At 40.4% G+C, this 16,978-nt stretch overlaps 1 protein-coding gene across 3 annotated transcripts in view; it reads right to left on the minus strand.

Moving 5' to 3' along the window:
• Nucleotides 1-4,168: 4,168 nt before the first annotated feature.
• Nucleotides 4,169-16,978, minus strand: part of LOC148063970 (zinc finger E-box-binding homeobox 1-like) — a 44,566-nt gene continuing 31,756 nt past the window's right edge. For all 3 annotated transcript variants that reach the window (XM_087810449.1, XM_087810451.1, XM_087810450.1), the window contains exons 3-8: nt 14,165-14,347; nt 13,375-13,577; nt 11,770-11,887; nt 8,404-10,004; nt 8,154-8,331; nt 4,169-7,034 (exon numbers count right to left, since the gene is read on the minus strand). In XM_087810449.1, coding sequence (XP_087666575.1) covers nt 6,448-7,034; nt 8,154-8,331; nt 8,404-10,004; nt 11,770-11,887; nt 13,375-13,577; nt 14,165-14,347 — 2,870 coding nt within the window. In that variant the 3' untranslated portion in view covers nt 4,169-6,447. The remainder of the gene's footprint in view (nt 7,035-8,153; nt 8,332-8,403; nt 10,005-11,769; nt 11,888-13,374; nt 13,578-14,164; nt 14,348-16,978) is intronic.

Genomic DNA, 16,978 nt, shown 5'->3' on the forward strand with positions numbered 1-16,978 from the left:
GGCGGCGTCCTGCAGCGTCTCCTCGCCGTCTGACCCGACGCCACGGGTCAGAGGAGCCACTTGTTTCCGAGGAAGCAGAAGAAAATGAAAACAATCTGCAGAACATAATTGGTTTTTACGCCCGAGGAGCCGGACTCTGACGGACAGTCCAGGAGAAGGTCCGGTTCTGGGGCGGGGCGGGGGGGGGCGAGTCGGACCCTACAACCGGACCCAGAGTCAAGAGTCCGATGCTGAAGATCGTTCCGGACGATTCATCAGGAAACTCGAGTCGTCGTCGAGTCAGATTGGAGGCTAATGAGCTGCGGCGGCGCAGCGGGAAGCTAATAACTTAACTCGCTAAAGTTTGTAAAAGAAGCAACTTTGAATAAAGATTTCCATTAACGACTCGCGCGAGGACTTCCCGTCTCATCGTCCCGAGTCTCTAACGACTTTTTAATGATGTTTACTGACAGGCGCGCTCGCCAGCGTCCGCCGGCGACGCACTTCGGCGCCGCGAGCCTGCGTGACCTCTGACCCTGCGACTGTGAGGTCACCGGGGTCACGAAAACACCGATTCATTTTGTTTTCTTTCAGGATTCGAATGTGGTTCAGAATGTAATTATTTTTATGAATATATGCTGTTGTTTTTCAAATTATTATTATTTTTTTAACTGTTGGATTTAGTTTTAAAATACTTTTTTTCTTTTTTATTATTATTGTTCTTATTTTTCTCAATAAAATAATTCTCTTTTTCTGGCGTTTTGAGTGACATTTGTGTTTAACGCAATATTTTTCTCTTCCTTCACAAGGTTAGGATTTATTTATAAATATATTTTAGTTAATAAATAAATAATAAATAATATTTTTTGACAGAAGAACAAGATACTGGTTCTTTATGTTGTGTTCATGTTGTGTAATAAATGTAAATATATATTTTGAGTTGGGTTTTTTCACATAAAAAAACTAACTAAAATTATATTTATATATATATATATATATATATATATATATATATAAATATATAATTTATTTTTTAAATTGAAAATTTTAAATAACAGAAATTATTGACAATTTAAAGGATTAAAATGAACATTTTAAATAAAATCTGAGAAAAAGGGAAAGTTAATATTATTGTAAAACCATTTTGATATACTTGAAAATAAAAGTCATTTAATTAACATTTTTAATGAAATACCAGGAATAATGTATAGAAAAAAAAACATATTTATTCATTTAAAGTTTTCTGATCAAGGTAACTTTTCTATATTAATAACATTTTTTTTTACAGTTTATGGAAAATATTTCGGATTAAAAGTCTCAAAAAATTAACTTTTAACTTTAGAAGATGCGTTTCAAAAGTGATAAGTTCATGTTTATGGATTAAAAATGTAACGTTTGTCATATAAAGTCACAAAACAATAATTAAAACATCCAAAATATTAATAAATATCCACCGTTAACCATTTTAAACTGAAAATTAAGTTCAAATAAAGACAACCTCATGAGCTAAATCAACCAAAACCAGTGATAATGTGTAAAAAGTGATTAAAGAGTAAAGATGTTTCAAAAGTCAAACCCGGTTCAGACGACGAGCCTCGAACGCCTCGTTAGCTTCGCCGCCGTCGATCACGAGGTCAAGTTTCTCCACTAATTGTGATGAACGTCGTCGTCGCCTCGAGGCGCCGCGGCGTGAAATGAGCTTTAATTCGTTTCTCCGCCGCGGAGCGCGAGCGGCCATCTTGTTGTTGTCGTCGCCGCCGTCAGAGATCGTCGCTTCCATCTGTGCGCCGCCAAAACATTACGACCGCCGGCGTCTGCGGGGAGTCGGGTGATGTTGGAGTCGAGAACATGTCGGTCACTTTTGATCAGGAGATTAAATGTTATTATCATCAGATCCATACGTTTAAATGTTTAACGACTCGTCAATAAAGTCTTAACATGTCGTCAGAGGCTGAAATTCGCTGACTCATCAAAATTCACAATTCGACAACTACAAAAAAGTTTTAAACACAAACTGACAACATGAACAGCAGCTTAAAAGAAATGTATATTTCAAATATACCATGAAATAATACGTTTTATGTATATATATATATATATATATATATATATATATATATATATATATATATCAAATTACATAAAGTGTTTCTAAAGTAAAATAATTCGATTTTTATTTTCAAATTAACATAGAATTATTCACCCAAATTGTTCATTTTTGTGTTGCAAATAAACTTCCAGCCAGTAGATGGCAGCAGTCATTACGTCCTCCGCAGCTAAGGGAACATCCCGGTGAAGACTGAGTACGAGAGGATACAGTCGACTCCAGCAGCTTTTAAAGCTGATGTTTGGACATAATTTGGTTTGAAAACAAGTGAAAGCAGTTACAACTGAGGACGAGAGGATACAGTCGACCCCAGCAGCTTTTAAAGCTGCTGTTTGGACATATTTTGGTTTCAAAACAAATGAAAGCAGTTACAACTGAGGACGAGAGGATACAGTGACTCCAGTAGCTTTTAAAGATGATGTTTGGACATATTTTGGTTTCAAAACAAATGAAAGCAGTTACAACTGAGGACGAGAGGATACAGTCGACTCCAGCAGCTTTTAAAGCTGATGTTTGGACATATTTTGGTTTGAAAACAAATGAAAGCAGTTACAACTGAGGACGAGAGGATACAGTCGACTCCAGCAGCTTTTAAAGCTGATGTTTGGACATATTTTGGTTTGAAAACAAATGAAAGCAGTTACAACTGAGGACAAGAGGATACAGTGACTCCAGTGGCTTTAAAAGTTGATGTTTGGACATATTTTGGTTTGAAAACAAATGAAAGCAGTCACAACTGAGGACAAGAGGATACAATGGTCTAGTTTTTAGTAATGTTTAAATATAACTTTAAAAAGTTTATTTGTCTTCACCTGGTCACGATTTCCTCTAATTAACTATTTTCATAATGATCTAAAAAATGGTGACACTAGAACCTGATTCTGATCCTTCGTGTTCTGACAGTTAAATACATTTTTGCGTGTTTTCTCTCCACGTAAATGTGTTTTTCGTGGTATTTCTCTGGTGATAAAAATGAAGCTCGCGCGCAGCTGAATTAACAATAAACCTCGAAGTTTGTGGAAGTGATTTCTTTGTGATTGTAATGAATGTAAATGGATTCTTGCGGTAAAAGCGTCGAACAAATACTACTTTACTGTGGAATTGATGAATAACCTGCAGCGACGAATACATGAATATTTACCAGCCGCGCGCTGACGAGGGAACGTTCCAGAAGTATGAGGAGGAGCTGTGACGTCATCGTGCAATCACTCCTCAACGGTCGCAGGTTCGTCTTAAAACGAAGATGTGTCGCAGCTCTGGCGCCCCCTGCAGGTCAACGGTCACTAGTGGGTTTTTTTAGTCACGGGTGTCACGTGATCGGCCGGGTGAAGAAGTCACGTGCTCTGGAACGGATGGACAGATGGGTGAATTAAATAGTTCATGAACGGATGATTGACGGGTCGGATGAGCGAGTGATGATCACGTGACCTCACGATTCCACTCGCTGGGCGCGAGATACGAGCGCCTCCGTGTGGTGGATAAACGTACTGCATATTGAAAGAAAGGTCGAATAAAAGGAGCCTTAAGATGATGGAAAACTAGCTTTTATTTGTTAAAGATTAAAAAGGAAATCATGAAATAAAAATAGGAGTAAATATTATCGCATGTTGGGTAAAGTTTCATTTATTTTATTTGAAGATCCTTAAGAAAAATAACACTTTTATATATTTGGTTACAGAAGAAAATCAAGTGTACTGAAGTTTAAATGAAGCTAAATAAACTAAAGTTATTTGTATAGTGCTATATGTCATTTTAAATACATTTTATGTTAAAATATGCTATAAAAACAGTTGTTTTTAAAATATTCCCTCACAGACAGACAGATAAAAGAAATAATAGAGGGATAAAAGGTTTTTTTACTAGCTTAACTTTTAATTTAAATATTTAATTCAAACTTTTTGTGAGTATTTTTTCAAAACACATTAAACATGGATATTTGTCCACATTTTTTCATACTTTGTAAATAAAAATACGCATTAAAATCAACATTTATAAATATTTGAATATATTAAACAAACAAAATATATACAGTATATAAACAAACTATATTATTTAAAAATGTCATTCAAACAGACTCAGGGGTGACGTCATAATACTTTTATTGTGACGGGGAGTCATAAAAATGGAGAGAACTAAATACAATAGAAAAATGAGGGCGTGGAAGTACAGAGGGACGACAGACGGGTGCAGCTCTGGAGGTTGGCACAGAAAATAAACATTTGGCTTCATTAAAAAACAAAACAAAAGAGGAGCAACGTCTTCATCACAAGATCCTTCATCAAAACATGCGTTTTTTAAAATCACAGGGTTTCAGTAGCTTCATAACAAAGATGCACACGTGTGGCGTCAACAGATCCGAGTACACGCTTTTTATAGCTTTTTCTTCTTTTTTTTTTAAACGTCGACACTTCGGCGGGAAGTTTTGACTCGTGGCTGCTTTTCATACTAAAATATATTATCGTATCAAGTCGACTACAAGTTCACTACACTGTAATAAATAACCCGACAGAAAATATAAAAACAATACAAACATAAATATGAAAAAGCAACTCAAACGGTGAAGTTAATACTGACAACAAAATGAACGGTACAAAAACCATCAAAACACTGGTTGGTAACACAAAAACTGTTCACTCAGGTTTGTTCCCCAAATTTAGGAGTTTATTTCTAAAATTGCATGTGTTGGATATAATTCATTTAAATGTTTTTTGGCTACATTTCAGACAATATTTATGTCACTTTTATTTTAACTTTAATACATTCAAATAAATTGTTATTTGATGGATTATAAAAATGTATATGGATAGTTATAATTCTCCTCAAAATAATAATACAATATTTCATTTAACTAGTTTAATTCATTTAATTATTTTGAGGATCTGGTGCACCACAGGGATCCATGCTTGTGTCAGATCCATTTACATATATCATAACAGCTTGTTGAATTCCTGAGCTAACAGAGGAATACAAAAAAAAATTAAAAAGTGGTTTAATTGATTAGTTAGTAAAAAGGGTTTTGACTACTTAGCTGTAATCATTTATTTTAAATGTAAATGTTGTCGACTGATCATCAGGGATTTAAAACATTTATTACATCATTTCATTTATTTTTCAAATGGTTCTTATAAAATGCGGTGTACCACAGGGGTCAAATCTCGTGCATCTTTTCTTTAGGATTTATTTTTATAATTTGACATGAAAAGAACTTGCTCCGAGGACTCATGTGGTGACCCACAGGGGTCGCTGCTCCTCCCTCTTTTTATTTTTCAATTCTTACAAAAATCTTTACATATGACATTTACAGTTTGACCTGAAAAGGTCAGTTTTTGCATGCATTTTGTGTAGTGGAAGAGATTTGATCTTCTTGCATAAATCTGGTGCACCTCAGGGGTCACTACTCATCCAGTTGTTTGTTTGTCCTCCAGTTAAGAAACTCCTCTCAATTCATATCAAATACATTTTAACGACAACCTGGAAAAAATTCCCAATAATTTATTTGGATGTAAAAAAAATTCCGGTTCAGCTCATCTTCTTCATCCAGGTGCAAAACGTTGAAATACTATTTTCAAGCAGAAAAACATGTGAAGGTGATTTTGACGAAAGGTGACGTCGTGAACCCGCGTGGGAACAAACTTGAGTGAACGTCGGTAACAGACGCTGCAGTGGCTACACGTGAGAGAAACACTGTTCAATGGCACTTTAACAGCTCACCGGTCTTGCATAAGGCTGGAGGCGCCGCGCGGCTTCACACAAAACTCGCATGGGTTTTTTCTCTTGAGCCAAAGACGCCCCCTGCTGGCTTTTTGACTTCCCTGATAGGTCTAATTTTGGTGATACTGAAGTCGCGGTCACAACCCCCCGGCCCTCCCCCTCCCTCCCCTCCCCTCGTTTTTAAGGCTAACAGTCAAAAACTAAAAACGCTCGCTAGCAAAAAGGCTACACAGTCGACGACGTGTTGCTAGCGGGAACACGCGAGTAACACTGAAGGGCGTACGTTGTGTCCGCGCGGGAACACTTGTAGTGCACAGGTTTGTTCGTAGAACTCATAAAATACTGATTCTCGGAGACATATTGGCAATAAAAAGGTTTTTTTTAGAAATAACTTTACAGAGCTAGAGGTTAGTAACACTGACGCGATGACAAACAAACAACCGTCTCAGTAACTAACAAAGTTTAAAATCTTCTATAAACAATTTAAACACTGATATTTCTGTTAAACTCCACAAGAAGAAGAAAAAAAAAAATGTTGGGTTTTTTTTTTCTCTTTTTCGTTTTCAGGCACGCCGGGGTGTTTGTACACAGTAGTGGACCGTTCTGGACCAGGCGGCGCCGGAGTACCACTCACCAGTCCGGGGGAGGTTTCATTTGGCGTCGGGGGTTTGGCCGTCGTCCGGCTCCCTGATGCTTTTGTCCAAATCTGGTTCACAGTCCGATCGTTCTTCCTCTTCCTCCTCCTCGTCCTCCTCGCCCATCTCCACCTCCACCACCTCCCCCGGCTCCTCCCCCTCGTCGAAGTCCTCCTCGTAGATCTCGCACTCGCCGTCGTCCACCTGCACGACGCGGATGTCGTCCATGCACATGGCCTCGTCCCCCTCCAGGTACTCCTCGTCCTCCTCCTCCTCTTCCTCGGTCTCCCGCCCGTCCGAGTCCATCTGCGGGGGCAGCATGGAGGTCCAGCTGTTGAGCAGCGAGCCGTCGGCCGGGCTGCCCCCCAGCTCGGGCTGCATGGAGCCGGGTCCGGAGTCGTGCTCGGGGCTCACGTCCTCCCTCTTGCAGTACGAGTAGCGGTGGTTCATGTGCTGCGAGTACGAGCCCGAGTGCGAGAAGCGTTTGCCGCACTTGTCGCACTGGTACGGCTTCTCGCCCGAGTGCAGCCGCGAGTGTTCGATCAGGTGGTGCTTGTGTTTGAAGGCCTTCAGGCAGATGTGGCACTCGTGGGGTCGCTTCCCTGAGACACAGAGACACGCGAGTCATGGATCGTCCTCCAGATGAAAAACACAACTATCTGACATTTACTGTGGAGCTCTTGACTAAAGTTGTGAGTTAAGTTAATCTCTGTGATTCTATTGGCCGAAACAAATTATCTTTTATACATGGACAACAGTTGAGTCCTACACATCTAAGTGAGTCCTAAAGACTTCATTACACAAGAACAAAAACTCTTTGCAAGCAGGGCCGGGTCTAGACAGGCATGTATGAGGGGGCAGCCACAAATCTTGAGGGGGCATAGTGCTGTTACTTACTTACTTACATGTAAGTTTGAGGGGGCACAACAGGCCCCCTCTTGCCCCTGCCTAGACCCGGCCCTGTTTGCAAGTCGGTTAAGTCTCAGTTAGCAACTAAGTCTCGGTTCAGGACCAGAGGAGAGAAATCCTTCCAGACTGTTGCTCCTAAGCTTTGAAACCATCTCTGTGTTTGATGATCTACTGACTCCTTCAAGAAACATCTGAAGACTTTTTTATTCCTGCAGGCGTTTCCCTGAATTTCTGGGACACCTGTGTTTTTCTCGGTGTCATATTGATCTTTTTAGTATATATATTTTGAGTATATATATATATATATATTCTTTTTTTTTATTGTTTAAGCGCTTTGTGACCCTGGTCTAAAAAAGCGCTATATAAATATAAATTACTTACTTACTTACAAACTACTGTCCATCATGGATGATGACATCATCCTCTGAACACTGTCATCAGTGAACAGAGAAGCAGATGGAGCACAAATGTTCCTCCCATGATGCAACACTAATAGACTCAGGGACTCATTCCTTCCTCGTACTATTAGATTGTTTAATTCTGAGTTTGGGGGCAGGAGTGAAGCGAAAGTATAAAGTATAATGACATTCTATTCCATTTTAATCTTTGTATCCTCCTGTCTTTGTTATTTCTTTATCTTTAGACTTGTTTATTTGTCTATCTATGAGACCCATTTTTTTCTCTGAAGAGAGGATGCGAGTCTCTCAGAGTGTTGACCAGGTTTAACTTGACAGTATAAACTCTTGACAAGAAAGTCGTCTTCACTGAAACATGTGTGAAAAGGTGCGAGTCCTAGTTGATGGTTCTAGTACCTGTGTGTTCGTATTTGTGTCGCAGCAGGGAGCTGCCCTTCTGGAAGACCTTTGAGCAGAGGTCGCAGGAGAAGATGCCGTTTTCCAGTCGCCGCTTCTTACACGGAGAATCCTGGTCGCTCTGCTCGTCCGGCGTCGGCGAAGCCGCTTCCGAGTTGCTGTCGGACTTCTTCTCCACCTACAGAAGACAAATCCTGCCGTCAGACACACAACTACACACAACCTTCTGGGAGGATCTTCCGTCTCTGACCTTGTGGCCGTTGAGCACGACGGTCTTGGCTCCGGTGGTGCTGCAGGTGGAGGCGTAGCTGTAGGACAGCTGGGGGATGAGGATGGTTCTCTTGGCGGAGGAGTTGATGGAGTTGATGGTGCCGAGGCAGCCCACCGTGCCCTGCCCCGCGATGGCCACCAGGGTGGGCAGCTGGGCGGCCGAGACGATGCTGATAGGCTTGCCCGCTTGAGGCGTGGTGACGAAGATGGTCTTGCCGTCCAGATGCCCCTTGGTGAGGCAGGAGAGCTTGAGGGGCGACTTGTCGTCGATGGCGGTGGACATCTCCCTGGGGAGGGAGAGATCCAGAGGCTCGGCCTGGGAGTCCCGAGGGTCTTCTGGTTCGGTCTTGATCACCACCTTGTTGGCGCCCAGTGACGGGGAAGTGCTTGTGGCTTCTGATTTTTTCTTTCCACCTTGACCCGATGGTGTCCCTTTGGAGACCTGGTTCTTCTCCCGCCTCTTGACGAACCACTTCCGGACCACCTCGAGAGGAATGCGGACCGACTCCGAGACCTCCTCCAGCTCCTCCTCGTTGGGGTCGGCGTTGGAAGCGAAGTGTTTCTTGAGGAGCAGGAGCGGGTCGTCCACGGGCTGGTCGTCCAGCGTCACGCCGGCCTCGTTCAGCAGCGTGGCGAAGGACGGGTCCAGGGCCGCCGAGTCCACCGCCTCGCCGTTGGCGGCCTTCCGGTGCTGGAGCAGGTGCAGCGCCTCCAGGTCGTCCGGGCAGTCGTTGCAGAGCGAACACTCGCCGCCGTCGTCGGTCTCGGCCGACTCCATCTTTACAGTGTTTACAAAAGTCTGTGGGGTCGATTTGTCTGAGGCCGCCTCGGGCTCCGTTTTGACCCGGCTCAGGTCGGCAGCCTCGGGCGTGGTGCCCGTCTTGCTAGGGGTGGGTGCCGCCGCGGTGGTGACGGCGGGGGGCACGGGCAGGTGGCTTTTGATGATGAGCGGCGCCGGCTGGGTGGTGGGCGTGGTGGCGGCGGTCGGGCTGATGCTGTAGTTGATGATGATCTTGGTGGTTCCGTCGTGGTCCACGAAGGCGGGCAGGCTGATGATCTGCTGCTGCGGCTGCTGCAGCACGATGCCCTGCTTCCCCGCCGTCAGCAGCCCGTTGGGCGAGCCCAGCGCCTGCTTCAGCACGTTGCCCTCCATCGCCACCTTCAGCACGTTCTGCAGGTCGCTGATGTTGATGCTGACGGGCGACATCAGGCCCATGGTCGGCAGCACCATGGCGACGCCTTGAGGAAGCGCCGCGACCGTGGGCTGCGTCGTCCCGCCGTTGACTAGCTTGATGGTGGCGGCAGACGTCGCCGGCGCCCCCGACTTGCACTCGTATTCGACGGGCTCCGATTTGATCTGGGTGACGGGCAGCTGCTCCTGGAGAGGTTTGCTGTCCACTTTCTCTCGGACCAAGATGGCGGCGGGCGGCACCGGGAGGGGGGCGGCTAACATAGGGGCTGACGTCCTGGTGACGTCGTTGGATCCAGGACTTTGACACTTTTTACTGCTGATGTGGGAACTGTACGAGCCCGAGTGGGAGAATCGTTTCTTACAGGTGGAACACTCGTATGGCTTCTCACCTGCGAGACAGAAAACACACATCAATCAATGTTCTGGATGTTGTCACACCTTTATCAGGGTTCCTGGTTCCATTCAAGACTATTTTAAATACAATTTGAAATTAAATTTAAGACCAACATAACAATTAACCAAAAAGAAACGCCACATCAATAGAAAAGCTTTTGCAAAAAAATGTGTCCATATTTCAATTCAAACAAAATAAACATACAATTTTAAGCTAATGACGTTTTTTCGAAAATCCAATAATAATTAGATTTTAATAATATTCTAAAATCTGCTCATTTTGAAGAACCACTGCACAAAATACTTACTGGTACCACTTTCATCCATGATTAAAAGTCACATTTTTCAACCTTGAAGATCTAATTTACATCTTCCCATGTCTCAATCTGTAATATTTTTGTAAATAAATATAAATGTTGATTGAAAACTAATGTAAAATATCACATTTTTCAAGTGTGAAATATAAGAAATTGTAATCAAAACTAAGGTTTTATTTTTAGATTCATGAATTGAATGCATTTAAGACTTTTGAAGGAGCCAAAGGAACATTGTTTATGTAAATGTAACATACTGAACTAAAACGTTTAGGGTTGTTAAGATGTATTTGTAGTATATTTTAATATTAAAAGCTGTGGGGGAGAAATTATCAAGGTTTAAAAAGAAAAAGAAATCTTCTCGCTCGACAAACTACTGTCCATCATGGATGATGACATCATCCTCTGAACACTGTCATCAGTGAAAAGCCGATGGAGCATGAACCCATGATGCAACACTAACAGACTCAGGGACTCTTTCATTTCTAGTGTTATTAGATTTTTTTAATTCTGAGTTTGGGGGCAGGAGTGAAAGTATAAAGTATCATGACATTCTATTCTATGTTAATCTTTGTATCCTTTGTCTTTGTCTTGGATCCATGTTCTTTATCTTTAGACTTATGTCATCTTGTTCTTTATTTTTATAGAAGCTTTGTTCTTGTTCTTATGTTTATGAATTACAGTCTGTATTGCTAGTGTATCTATCTATCTAAATATTTAAAAAATAGAAAACTATACACAATGATGTCACAATGTAATAAAGGTTGTGAAAAAAACTTCGTTCACTAATACTCGGACTCTTACTTTGAACTCTTGTTATCTTTATGTCTCAAAGTGACGTCGGAAATTACGTCTCCGTAGCTGCTAGCTTTAGCTAGCGATGCTAAAAACAACACTCGTTGGTCCAAACTACGCGGTTCTTTCGGAACATTCGGGGCAAACATGTGGATCAAACGACTTCGTGTGAACCATACACTTGCACTGCCTCCATTTATTGCGCATAATTTTGCGTAAAAGTCTCGATATGGATCGAACGAAGCGCCACATTGGAAGGACACATGTGTAACGATCACGTGGTTGTCTTTGAATCAACCTTTATTAAATAACTACGTTGACATCGCAAGATCGGGTCTTTTGTTTCGTTTATTTCAATCATCAACCGTATTTATATAAATATATTTTTAATAATTTAAAGTGATGCAATTTGTTTCAACATTTCTAGGGATACAGATAATTGTAGATCTAAATAAAAATAAAACATTTTCTCATGCGTTTTTAATGGTAAAAGTACATTGTGTTTTATTTTTATTTTAACGAAAATATAATGAAACTAAATAACATTGCTGTAATAGTAACCTCTATTTATAAAAAAATAAAATAAAATAAAAGATAATAAGCTACAGTTCAATAAAGGGAACAAAGAAGAACAAAAGAGTGAAAAACTCACCGCTGTGGATGCGCAGATGCTCCTTCAGGTGATGTTTGTACTTGAAGGCCTTGGAACATTCTGTGCACTTGAATTTACGAGTCCCTGCGATGGTGGTCGGCGTCGAAGTAACGTGATGCTGAGGAAGAGGAGGAGCAAGAGCGTGAGGTTTAAAGTTCACCCACAGAGGGTAACAACACACACACCCACGGACGATCATGTTTAAACTAGCAAAGTAAACTAGAACTATCCTTTACTGTCTAACTGTCACGTTCGGTCCAAGAACTCCTCAGTGGTCTGTCTGGCTCGGTGTCTTCTTCTTTATAATCATATAACTTTAAATTAAAGAGTGACTCCATTTTTAAGAACGTCTGAATTAGAAGATCTCCTGTGATGTCATTAAGAAGCGTCTTTATCCCGATCGCTTTACAATCATAACACGTTGTCGAGCTAAAGAGTATTTCCTGTACCTTGTTGTCATACGGAGAGATGGGGGGGAAAGTTCTACTGAGGAGCAGCTCGAGAGGCTTCTACAGAGTCTCCGGTTTAAAACCCCAGAGACGTCGTTAGCGGCTCGTTCTCGACGCTGTGCAGGTCACACCTGGCCAGGTGTTCCTGTCGCCAAACATAGCACCCCTGATTCACGTGTTAATGTGCTTGGGGAGTTTGAATTCAACAGATGTCGCTGGGCGTCGCTGCTTTTGTTAGTGCTGACGACTGGACTAATGCAAACTGTTCTAAAACAAACATTAGACGGACTTTATTAATCCCCTCTGGAGATCCCCTTCGAGAAATTTGTTTGTTTTTTCAAGTTCACAGCAGGTGATAGTTTCACAAAGAAAAAAAGAAGAACAAAGTTTCTATAAAAATAAAGTACAAGACGACCCAATCTAAGTCTAAAGATAAAGAACATTGATCAAATACAAATAACAAAGACAAAGGATACAAAGATTAACATAGAATAGAATGTCATGGTACTTTATTTTGCAAAACAAACTATATTTCAACAAAGCGTGTATAAAATAAATATTTTGTTTTTTTAAATTTTCCAATTCACATGCAAACATCGTTTCTTAATTTTTGTGTTGCAATTATACTTCAGATGGCATTGTATTTAATCAAGGTTTTTTTTTATGGTTTACAGTCTTAAAAAGTGTGTTTCAAATTTCAATTTTATTTCTTTAAAGAATTAACACGCAAATATTCACTGTGTTTGTTCATTCTTGTTTTGCAATTAAACTTATGGCGTGTAAATGGCAGCAGTCATTATGTCCTCCACAACTAAAGGAACAATGAAATCCCAGCGATGACTGAGGACAAGAGGATACAGTCGACTAGCAGCTTTTAAAGCTGATGTTTGGACATATTTTGGTTTGAAAACAAATGAAAGCAGTTACGACTTCGTCAAGAGTCATGTGGTCTGTAAATTCTGCAACACCAGAGTCAAGTACTCAACAATACTACACATATATTCTTGTTACTACACAGTATCACTGTATAACATCCTGTAACATGACACGTAACATATCGCTAGGTGCTTGCTAATACACCGCCCTGGTTTTTATTGAGTGTAACTTAAAAATGTTCTCTTCAAAATTGAAGTTGAATTGGGCGGCGAAGACTCACCTGCTGCTTGTTGCCGCGGTGATGGCTCATGTGGCGCTCCAGCTGCGAGCGGTACGTGAAGGTGTAGCTGCAGTGCGAGCAGCTGTAGTTGTCGTCGCTGGTCTCGTGCCTGAACTTGATGTGGTCCTTCAGAGACGCGTTGCGCTTGTAGCCGCGCGAGCAGAACGGACACACGTGCAGCTGCGAGAAAGAATCCGGCGTTCCTGCGAAAAAACAGATCCTTTAATATTTAAATAAAAAAATGATGACATTATTTATTTATTATAACTGTTTAAAACATTTAGAATACATACAAGAAAGTATTTTCGATTCCAAGATTCATTACATTATCATTATCTGAAATGCTTGTGATAGATTATTTTCCCTGGATTCTAAATTATATTTTTTCATTTAAAATCATAATATATCAAATATATTGTAAATATTTTTCTGCTCTTTGACATGATCTTCTTAATTTCCTTTTGGGTTTATTCTTTCTTTTTAAATATATTTAATAAAAACGTTTTTTTTTATAAAATGTAACATTTGTGGAAACACGTTTGGAAAAAACATTTTTTATTGTAAATATTTTACTACAAGTGTACAGAACATAGAATTTGAAGAAAATAATAAATAGTTTTACAGATCAGTTTTTCTTTCATATAAATATAGGATGTGACAACTAGTGACTTGATTCTGCATCAGTTCCTGTATTGAAATGTACATGAAGAAGTCACTTGTGCAGCCTTTTTATTCTCCTCGTTTGCACATTAATTCATTTTAATCCAACGACCGTTAACTACTTTCTCACCATTTTCATCTGCTCCTCCGGTCTCGGCCGGGCTCTGCTCGTCCTCTGGGGCCTCAGGGTAGATGATGGTCGTGTCCCCCTGCTGCAGGATCTCCTCCACCAGAGAATCCTTCACTTCCTTCTCCACGTCATCGTCCTCTTCTTCCTCTTCCCCCTCCTCCTCGGATAAACTCTCTTTCTTCACTGCAACCCACACAGGAATATCATCTCGCAAGAGTACAGAGACAAGCAACTTTTTTTTGCTTTTAAAGACAAATTTAATTAATTTAAAGCACATTTTTATAACATTATTTTTCTTATGTTGAATTCTGCTGCATGATTATAATAAATCTGTTCAAAACTGCGTTTATTTAATAATCCTAATGCCAAACAGAAGCGAATGTCATGTGTTTTAAAATTTGTAATACTTCACAAACGATATGTGAAACTGATTAACGTGAATATCGTGAATAATAGTCTTATATTGAGGCCTAAAATTCACAAAATAACAGTTTTCTCGTACTCATGGAACCACGGTTGCATTATTTAAAAAGCACCACTAGATGGAGTGCGTGGATCGTTTTAAAGTCTACATTAATTCACTAATAAACGTATGAAAACAACGTTATTAGGTTATTATATAGGTTAAATAAGTGTTTTAAATCAATATTATTGTTATAAATAAGCGAAAAAACAAAAATATAATAATAATTGGAAATAGGAACTATTGTTGCTTTTTGTTTGAACCCGGAAAATTAACGATGGGACTGATACTTCATAATAAATAAAAGATAATCGCTTTAAAAGTACTTATTATGTTGTATTTCGATTAAAAGACATAATAAATAGTCATAAGGTAGGGGACTTTATTATTGAGTAAACCATATGAGTGTTTTTCGTTACTTATTGTTAGCATTGCTAGCTAGCATGAAGACGGACCACAATAAAGGACGCACCAATTAAGGGACTTAATACACGTGAATATAAAGAAAGAGATTTAAGGTAAAGAAATATCAATAAAGACGTGATGCCAAACCCCTCCTACATAAGGTGCTATTATTACCGTGTAACGGCAGAGATTCCACGACAGGTTTAAGGGGTTCATAGGAAGTGTTTTCAGATGTCGAACGTGTAGCACAAGTTTCAGCTGTTTCGACATAAATATGTTGAAATGTGTGGAAAAGCCCAGGAAACGACTCACAGCTGTAAACATGTTTCCTGCAGGATCCCTCTATACCTCCACCCTCGACACATACCCCGCCGCCACCCCCACACTATTCTTTTCTAACTTTCATTTTCTCCTCCCTCCTTCACATGAGAGCCCCATTCTCCCTCCCTACACACACACACACACACACACTCCCGCCTCCTCTCCAGCTGATACACCTCTCTGCATATTTTCCCACCACAGTTACACTGAAAAAACCTCTCCGTCATGACGAGAGGAGAAACACACATGTTGGATATCAGAGTGGAATGAAAACAGGAAACACACTCACACACACTCACACACACACACACTCAGACAGCCCTGCTCTACCTTGCCAGAATCCGTCACTGTGAATTCGTTCAGACTTTACGAGGCGGGATGGATGGGTGCTGCAGTGCGGTCCAGACTGCAGAACGGGTCGTCCACGAGAAAAAAAAAAAATCTTGTGAAAAATGTTCAGTTCAGCAACTTTTCTCCAGTCGTTCCTTCGACCGTTCGTCCATTAATGTGTGTCGGGGAGGGAGGACAGGTGAGGGGCGGCAGGTACGAGGGGAGGGGGAGGTCGGGGTCAAAAGTGCACTCACACTTGAGTGTAAACACCACAGCAGGTCGTATGACGACGACACTGAAGCTCACAATATTCTCGCTTAACACTCAGTATTCCTTCATGGAAAATGTCAATTGAACAGAACTGAAGTAAGTAAGTAAGTAATTTGTATTTATATAGTGCTTTTCCAGACCAGGGTCACAAAGCGCTTAAACAATCAAAACAATATTCAATAAAGTATATACTTTAAAGATCAAGATAAAACTGATAACACAACAGGAGTTCCAGAAAATCAAGGAAAAGCCTGAACAAATAAAAACGTCTTAAGATGTTTCTTGAAGGAGTCAGTAGACTAAGTTAAACATGAAATAAAACAAACTCAGTAATTATTATCTTTATATCCTAATAACACAAGGATCTGGAACAAATACTAAACAATTTAAACACAAAAAACTAATCGCTAGCTCATTATGAATCAAAAGTACAAGATGGTAGGAGAAATAATAATTAATATTAAAGTATTAATACAAGAGTGGATTATAAAAAAGATTTCAATCCACACAGATTTTGGGGGAAAATTTCTAAATAATGTATAAATATTTCCAAAGCAACCAATCAAACAACAGTTTAACCCAAAAATAAAGTAACAAATAATGAAATAAATGATTATTGAAAACTCAACTTATAAAGAACAATCAGAGTAAATGTTTTTGATGAGGAAAAAAAGACTTGATTTTCTGGAACTCCTGTTGTGTTATCAGTTTTATCTTGAACTTTAAAGTATATACTTTATTGAATATTGTTTTGATTGTTTAAGTGCTTTGTGACCCTGGTCTAGAAAAGCGCTATACAAATAAAAATTACTTACTTACTTACTTACATAAACCATTAAAAAACATGCATTATTTCAACAACAACAGCAGAGAAATCAACGATAAAAAGGTAACATTCCTAATTTTCTCCTCCTCCTTTCTCCTCCTCTCTCTCTCTCTCTCTCTCTCTGACACACTGGGCGATACGACGAGAGCTCGGAGCAGGAAACACGACGACGACTCCGACCCGACTCGGCTCGGCAGCT

Source organism: Callionymus lyra, chromosome 16, assembly GCF_982586985.1.
Source record: "Callionymus lyra chromosome 16, fCalLyr1.hap1.1, whole genome shotgun sequence".
Classification (NCBI taxonomy): Eukaryota; Metazoa; Chordata; class Actinopteri; order Syngnathiformes; family Callionymidae; genus Callionymus; species Callionymus lyra.